The sequence below is a fragment of the Benincasa hispida genome, chromosome 8 (assembly GCF_009727055.1).
Source record: "Benincasa hispida cultivar B227 chromosome 8, ASM972705v1, whole genome shotgun sequence".
Lineage (NCBI taxonomy): Eukaryota > Viridiplantae > Streptophyta > Magnoliopsida > Cucurbitales > Cucurbitaceae > Benincasa > Benincasa hispida.
Window position 1 is genome coordinate 43657044 of NC_052356.1, and position 7920 is coordinate 43664963.

At 33.9% G+C, this 7920-nt stretch overlaps 1 protein-coding gene and 2 non-coding genes across 3 annotated transcripts; all 3 read left to right on the forward strand.

The window, feature by feature from the left end:
- Positions 1–564: 564 nt before the first annotated feature.
- LOC120084065 lies at positions 565–3842 on the forward strand. Its single transcript, XM_039039966.1, has 5 exons — positions 565–640; positions 2379–2467; positions 2574–2648; positions 3532–3588; positions 3741–3842. Exons 1-5 carry the CDS (start codon positions 565–567, stop codon positions 3840–3842), a joined length of 399 nt encoding a protein of 132 aa, XP_038895894.1.
- Positions 1320–1442, forward strand: LOC120084323. Its single transcript, XR_005483686.1, has one exon. It is a non-coding gene; the product is annotated as a small nucleolar RNA SNORD14 (small nucleolar RNA).
- LOC120084319 lies at positions 1899–2020 on the forward strand. Its single transcript, XR_005483683.1, has one exon. It is a non-coding gene; the product is annotated as a small nucleolar RNA SNORD14 (small nucleolar RNA).
- Positions 3843–7920: the final 4078 nt, after the last annotated feature.

Consider the following 7920-nt stretch of genomic DNA (forward strand, 5'->3'; position numbering starts at 1 on the left):
GTGTTATGGTGGTTGGAGGTATTATTTTTCTGTGTTGATTAAACATAGGATGGAAATGTTGTTGGATATAAACAAGTTCATTCCCTAGTGCTTGTATGCAAAATTAAATTTGTTTGCCTATCGTTAGATTCTCTAAAACTTCCATCTTACTTATTGATAATGACACTCACATGCCATTGTGGAAATGACATGTGAGTGTCATTATCAATAAGTAATGCCATTGTGGAAAAAGAGGTAAGACTTTTATAATCTTCCTTTGTCTGCTTCCATAACTATGACACTCACATGCTTTAAGGGTACTTTCTTAAGAAATTTCATATGACATCGTCACTGAGGTACGTGTGAGAATTTGATTGAAGTATCAGTCTTGGAAGCTTAAGTCGTAGGCTATTATTTGGGCATTGCTATTATATCACATAGATAAGTGGATTATACTTCGTAGTATGTTAACATTTAACACATACAAAGAAAATCCTGATTCCCCACTCAGATGCATATCTTTTTTTTTAAAGATATATTTTTGTGGCTTCTGCTAACTTGTATTGTTTAAATTCGTTTCAAGTAATGGACATATCAAGTGCTGGAGAGGAATTGGTTGGTAGGAGAATTAAAGGTTTGGTGGCCCCTGGACAGGATGTGAGTACTTTATGAACTTGCTGATTGGACATTTTATACATTAGTAACTCTTTATTTATATCTCTATTTCTATCAAATTTGTTTATGACTTTCTCTGTTAAAGTAACCAAACTAAACCCTCGAGAGTTTATTACCAACTTGAAAATGAAATGTTAAGGAATAATCACTTGCTTGCTGAGCTGAATGAGTACTGAGGACAAGACACCATAGTTGAAAATTAACAGCATTCCTCAGGAGGTCTTGCAATTTTCCATGTTTATAGGAGAATCGTGTTATGGTGTATTTTTCAGTGTTGATTATAGGTGAGAGTCGTGTGTCATGATGGTGCACGGTCTATGACAGTCGATATATTGGAAAAATATAGCAATCAATTATTATCTTCATCATCTTTGGACTCTGACATCTTATACACCATCATTTTGTGTGATATTGACAATTTTATCTTCATCATCTTTCTTTCTGTGTTTTTTTTTTTAAAATCAACATGATCTTAAATTATTGCAGGCATTTATTCTAGATCTGGTATCATGTATACTTTAGATATCGGTGAGCCAGACCAAAAACTGAAATCCAACATGTTCTCCTTTATAATGCTTATGCATTTAGATTTTCCCACATTCTATATTCTCTTTTATTTTTTTTATTTTATTTTTCTTATTGATTTGTATGATGATTTGGTAATGAGTCTGTGATGATACATTTAAGGCTTGTTTCTCAAAACATTCGCAGTGGCCACCTGAAAGCTTTCGCCTTCACCAGGCTTGAGAGCTTCTGCTGTTCATATCCTTCCTTGGATGTCTAATGTTCTATTTAAGAGTTTTACTTCTAGTTTCTCGATGATTTGATTTTTAAGTTTTTGTTTTATAATGCATGTTCGCTCTTCAAAACCCCCCAACGAGTATTGTTGGGCTTTAGACGAGTTATATATTACTGATCATTGCTACTTGGAAAATCTTATATACAGATACTATTGCTTTTATTTGAATTCATGGTTTTATTTGCTTTTCACCTATCACTGGAGAATCATTTGAACTGTTGATTCCGCTCTTAACTTATATTCTAACCTCATTTGAACTGTTAGGTCTATTCAGGACTTGTTTGTAACTTCATTTCCGTTCGCCACTGGAAATCATTAAATATTTTCCTTATGTTCTTAACTTATCTTGATACCTCGTTTCCCCTATTTTTGTTTCCCTTTTTCGAGTGCCATCTGGTGGTATCTAAATGATTCTCCATGCTCTATGTTAGGTTTAATGTTTTGATAACAATGATGATATCTTGAAGGCTTGTCTCTCAAAACATTCGCAGTGGCCGCCTAAGAGCTTTCGCCTTCGTCAGGCTTGAGAGCTAGTGTTGCTTTATCCTTCCTTGGATGTCTGAGTCTCTTTTAACTCTTTTGGAAATATTTTTTAATTTTGTATATTTGTATTGATGCCATTTTTCTAAGGGTTCCTTTTCCCAATATATGCTGCCATCTTGGAATGTTTGAAGTAGATCTGAATCTGTTTGCTTTGTCATTATTCAATCTTCATCTTTCCATGAATTTTTATCAAGCTTATGAAAAACATTTTAGGGAGAAACTTTATAGCCTTTTATTGAATTTCAACAAGGAGTTGGCTCGATAAATAGGCAATATGGTTGGCAATAACAATAAAGTAATGAACCAACCAATCAGAAAACTAATTCTAATACTCCCTTGAACATCAATCATAAAAGTTGTCTAAAACTTTCCCATTTTTCAGGAGGCCGAATTGCTCTTGCTTTGCGTCTGCTTCTTGCAGTTTTTTCATCCAAAATTTCATCAGATGTCAATCATCCTTTTGGAGACGAGGTACTTTAATAAACAGCTTTTCAAATGACCAAGTAATTTCTAGATGTACCAGTGTATAGGTCTGCATATGTACAACTAGTTCATGAAACTCTCATTAATCATGCAGTTTCCAGCTGCTCGTAAAGCATCTGAAGAAGTTGGTGCTCAAATAGTTTTGGGGGACCGACCAATTGAAATAACTGTATGTGTTTTCTCCTGCAAGATGATACTATTTTGTTTTAGCAAGTGCAAATGACTGTAGAATTTGGCCCATTCAGATAATTTAATCCATTTGATCGCTCCAATATGATTTATTTATTCATGCAGCTAGAAAGGGCATGGAATGCTCTGACTTGGACTGAAGTTGAGTTTAGTAAGCTCCGTTGTTCGTGGAATAACATCGTAATCTAATTTTTCTCAGAACAATGATGAGGTTCTTTCCCACTCGAAACCGTGTATTGATTTGTTTGAATTCAAACCGTGGACACCTTTAGTTATCATTCATAGACAACCAACTTCAATGATAGTGTTATACTGAATTTAAAGCTTTTTTTAGTGTAATTGGTTAGTAACCTCAAATATATCAAGGATCTATATATTAGCAAAATTCTTTGAATGTTTTCTCAGCTAAAAGCTTGTCAATATTAAAGCTTCAATTGTATATGTTTTTAAGTGATTTAGCCTTATTACGGATGCAATATAAAAGGAAACTTCCTTGCTTTAGGCCATGTTTACTAAACTTTTAGTAGGTATAGGTCAGGCTAGGAACCGAGCAGAGGTGACCATAGAAAATACAGACAAAGAGACATAAATTTGGAAACATTTGTTTAGAATACAGATTGGTTACTTACAAAACTTTCCAAGAGGTTCAGTCAAATCAAAGTTTAACATTTTTCCTTTGTTTTCTCGATCATTTGTGTTTTCCCCCCAATATGATTGTTTTTGTTACTTATGAACCTTGCTTATTAACATCTAAAGATCATAATTAAGCATATCAATTTTTGTTGAAGTACAAATCAGTACATGTATCATATACTTCCTAATGTTGCAAAAATCATTCTTTTGCAATGGATGTGTTGCTTCAGGAATCTGATGGAAATGGTAGTTCTTTGCAGCTTTATGAGAAGCTTAATTTCTTATCCGTACCTCTGTCAACCTCTCATCCATGAATGAAATACTGTAAGTACAATCCTACAATGCATTTTCAGTTCTTACTTCTTCATTTATTTGTAATCACCATTTTTTCATTTCGACATTCACAGTTACAAAGCTCTTAATATAGTTGCATTTGTAGTACCTTGCATGGTCTCTGAAGCGTAGCAAGGCAGTGCAAGAGCAAGGGCACATGAAGGTAGAAAGGTTCAAGAAGAACATTTTGAAGAGGGGTTGTGCCTGAAACTGCTACAAAGAAGGGAAAGGACTACCCTGTCGGCCCTATTCTTATTGGATTCTTCATTTTTGTCGTCATTGGATCATGTGAGTTTTAGATTTTGAATGCTAATTTCCTCCTTTCCTCTTTCATATTCTTATGTTTATGTTTTGGTATACTTTGAATGCTAATATACCATTTATGCACATTCCTAATAAATACGGTTAGTTGAATATGAATTCTGATCACATTTTCACTTTCAATCCTTTGTCTTAAACCTTTATTGTTTGTGATCCTTTAAACAACAGTGGTCAGACAAAAATGCCTATAACCAGACATTGTTGAAGCTGGGGGGTCTGTTAAAGAAGAATTATGAAGGGATCCATACTTACCAAGTGGAGAGGGACAGTAAATCCATAATGTTTGTAAAATCATAATGTTTGTATTACTTGTAATTTGTGTTTTCAAGGCCTGAATTATTGTATGGCCTTTTAAATTATAATTTTAAAACCGACATTAAAGCCCGAATTTCTTCTAGTGATTTTCTAGTAAAATGAATCTATCTCCAAAAAACAAATTCATGTCTCCCACTGTTTTAGCCGAGACGACTTTTCTCATACCAACTTTCAAAGTTGTCTTGCCCTTTACAAGCTGTCTTCAGGAACTAATTTCCTGAGCAAAAGCACAAATATGATTAGCGGTCCCTAAATCTAATATCCATGTCAATTTATCATTTTCCACTAAACATGTTTCAACAACGATTAAATCATATTTACCTTATTTCGCTTTCTCAACTTTCTTATCTACGACAGTTTACTTCCTCCATCATATAAAAAATATGTTCTCTAACAGAGGTTCCTTCCTTTATGTGGTGGTTGTAAAACTCTTTGAGAGTATAATGCCTGACAGATGAGGACAGTTGTCCAAATATTGCCTGTAACGAATCCATAATCCCCTTAGCGGTGACCATGCTCCCATATTTCTTAGTCAAAAAATCTGATATGCTTGCTAAGATATAGACTTAAGCTTTATTATTTTCCCTAATTCATCTGTCATAAGTACCTAGAACCATTCTGTTTGCAGATGGGTTGGGAGTTGGAGGACATTCCTCCGTTAAAACGAACCTTAAATCAACAATCACTAGTATTGTGTTTATATTTGATTTCCACGTTGAGTAGTTATCACCGTCAAATTTATCGGAAGCAAGAAATTGTATAATAGAGTTCGACATGCTGAAAATATAAACATAATATGTTATTGAAAAGCTCTAAATCCAATCAATTTTAGCAAATGTAATAATGTACCCGTATCTCATTATTAATTACAACGATACTTCTGTGAGTCAGAATAATCCATACTGAGGGGCAGTCAATTACTCCTTCATTAAACCAAGACATTCTTGACTAAATACTAATATTAGAATAACTCTTATTTTCGGTCAAGAACTTACTAACCCTTAGTAACTCTTGTAAATATAACCTTCCATTTTCAGATCTCAAAGAACGGTATCAACAAACTACTGAGGGGCAAACAATGTTGAAGACAGAATTAAGAGACACTATCCATTTTTGGAATTTGCGGTGTTCCGATCCCATGTCACAACCCTTCGAATGGGTGGTCACGCTAAAACGATACGCAGGCAGAATATGGAAATCTCACAGTGTAACCAAATGGAGGGGATCGTAGGATGTGTTGACACATTTCCTTCTCCCGCTTACTATGAACAACTTGTTGGGGTTTATGTCCTAAAACTCGTGGTTTGTAAACAATAAACTTATTCTGTTATCAATAAAGATGTTATTGAGGTTTATTCAATAAAGATGTTATTGAATGTATAAATTGCTCATTTCATTTTAGAAAGAATCTAAATCTAATAAACTAAGATCCATGGCTATTACATGAGTACTTGGACTTTATGTGGAGACATAAGAGTGGATTAAGTTCAAGTAGATACCTAAAACGTTCTATAGTATCGGATAAGGCTGGGTACCTTATCCTGGAGACGCTATTGAATGCGGCTCACTTTGTAGTTGTTACAATTGTTGTAAAGTGCTACAAACGATGTGATTCTCAATCGTTCATGTGGAGACTGACTATTTCAAAGTAATGACATGAAAGTGGGGACGTCCTGTACAAAGAGTTTATATAAGACCAGACCAAGAAGTAAGTCACTCTTACTTTATAACGTTGTTTACTATTTAAGACTGACTATTTCAAAGTAATGACCTAGGTAACTTAACCTTAATCCTAAGCTAACTATGAACTTCTGTTTATTCAGAATTATCCTTAGATTTTCATGGGTGATGGTTGACTTATCAGCATCGGCACAATAAGACCTCCATTCCAAGGGTAAGACCGGATAGATAGCTGGGGACATAGGGTGCAAGGTGGAATTCACTCCTACCCATTTTTAGGTATAGTAAAGAGGTTATTCCTTAAGTGCTGACTTCGGGTCTTGAACAAGGGGCCTTACTTTCTCATTGACCCGAGAATGACTTGATTTGGTGATTGGATTACAAACTAATTGTTCATTAGAGGATTAGTAGGACTTAAGGAGTAAGATGTAATCTCAGGGGTAAAACAACTTTTAACCAAGCTGTTATTATGAACAACTTGTGAAAGGTTGACTTATTGATTATGGTTATATCGAGCAGACAGAAATATATCTACTGTGAGAGGAGTGCAACTACTGTGCTTTAGTGGAGTGATCCGGTAGTTAACCAATGTTGGTTAATTGGGTTAAAGAGTTTAGCTAATTAATTTAGGATCGTTGGAGCCCATGATTTATAGGTTCATGAGGCCCCCCTGCTAGCTCATATCAAGCAGCGTGATGAATGAATTCGAAGTGTTCGAATTCGAATTAGGGAATAAGTGTTAAATATGCACGATAAATTTAACGACATATCATTCAATTGGGAATTGAATAATAAAGAGAGAGTTGGAGATATTTAAATAAGATTTAAATACCAAGACTATGAATAAGGATTCATATTGATAGGGATTAGCATTGGATTTAATATTAAATTAAATTAATTAAATTATTTAATTTTAAATTAGCTATTAGAATTAATTTTGAGATTAAATAGAATTAGTTAAAGTAGGTTAAACGTCAAAATGTTGACTTCACCAAGCTTTGAAAGTCAAAAGTTAAAAGTTGACCACATGAAGTAGGAAATTCCAAAATCTTTTTTTCTTTTAGTTTTGAATTAAAATTTTATTTAATTAGAATTTGACTAAATTTGAATGTTGGTTCCAAAAGTATAAGGTCAAAAGTTGACCTAACTTAGTGGAAAATCCAACAATTTTATTGAGTGGAAAAATCCTATTTTAAGTGGAATTATGAGTAATTCCATTTACTAGGTGTTAATTCTACAACTAGCCACTAATCCCACTAATTTTGAGTGCATTTTGAAGTGTCAAAATGTGGTTAACTCAATTTTGCATGTAATTGCTCTATAAATTGAGTGTTTATGTGAAATTTAGACTTTTTTTACCATTTTTGTTGTTTTTCATGTTCTCTTCAAGTTAGTTGAAAAATAATTTCTTCTTGGCAACTTAGAAATTCTAAAAGAGTTTTAGAATTTAAGACCTCAATTCTCTCTCAATTTCTATTCTAAATTCATCCCAAATTTAGTCACTCACCGGATCCCACCATCCCGTTTTAAGGTCAGAGAATAGTCGAGAAGGCTCTCTAGTGGTTCATAGCAGGCTTGTAAGGAGATTGGAGCAGAATTAGCAATCAATTTGGAGCCACAAAGGTTGTACACTTAAACCTTTTAATATATGCTAAAGCATATGTTTGTTCTTATGAAATTAACTTAATTAGAGTACTAAAGATCCTTAATTGCTTCCGTTGTGCATGTGTACGTTCCATCAAATGATATCAGAGCATGCTTTTAGCACTCAATTATTGTTAATTTTGTATTTGGTGGGTAATTATTCTCGAGTTGTAATAATTATTGTAATTGTCCGGTGTTTTATAGCCTTTAACGTGTCATTTGTAATTTTGCTAGAGTCATTAAAGTTGGTTCTAGTTTTTATTTCCCCAATTTCGGAAAGAAGACAACTGGTTTTTTGGCCAAAAAAGGCTTCTAGACTCGACTCG

Bases quoted from the DNA above. Each gene is read 5' to 3' on its own strand.
- LOC120084065 (XM_039039966.1), top strand. From the start codon at position 565: ATGGACATATCAAGTGCTGGAGAGGAATTGGTTGGTAGGAGAATTAAA. The intron at 641-2,378 runs GTACTTTATGAA...CCCATTTTTCAG, and splicing joins GGCCCCTGGACAGGATGTGA to GAGGCCGAATTGCTCTTGCT. The intron at 2,468-2,573 runs GTACTTTAATAA...TTAATCATGCAG, and splicing joins ATCATCCTTTTGGAGACGAG to TTTCCAGCTGCTCGTAAAGC.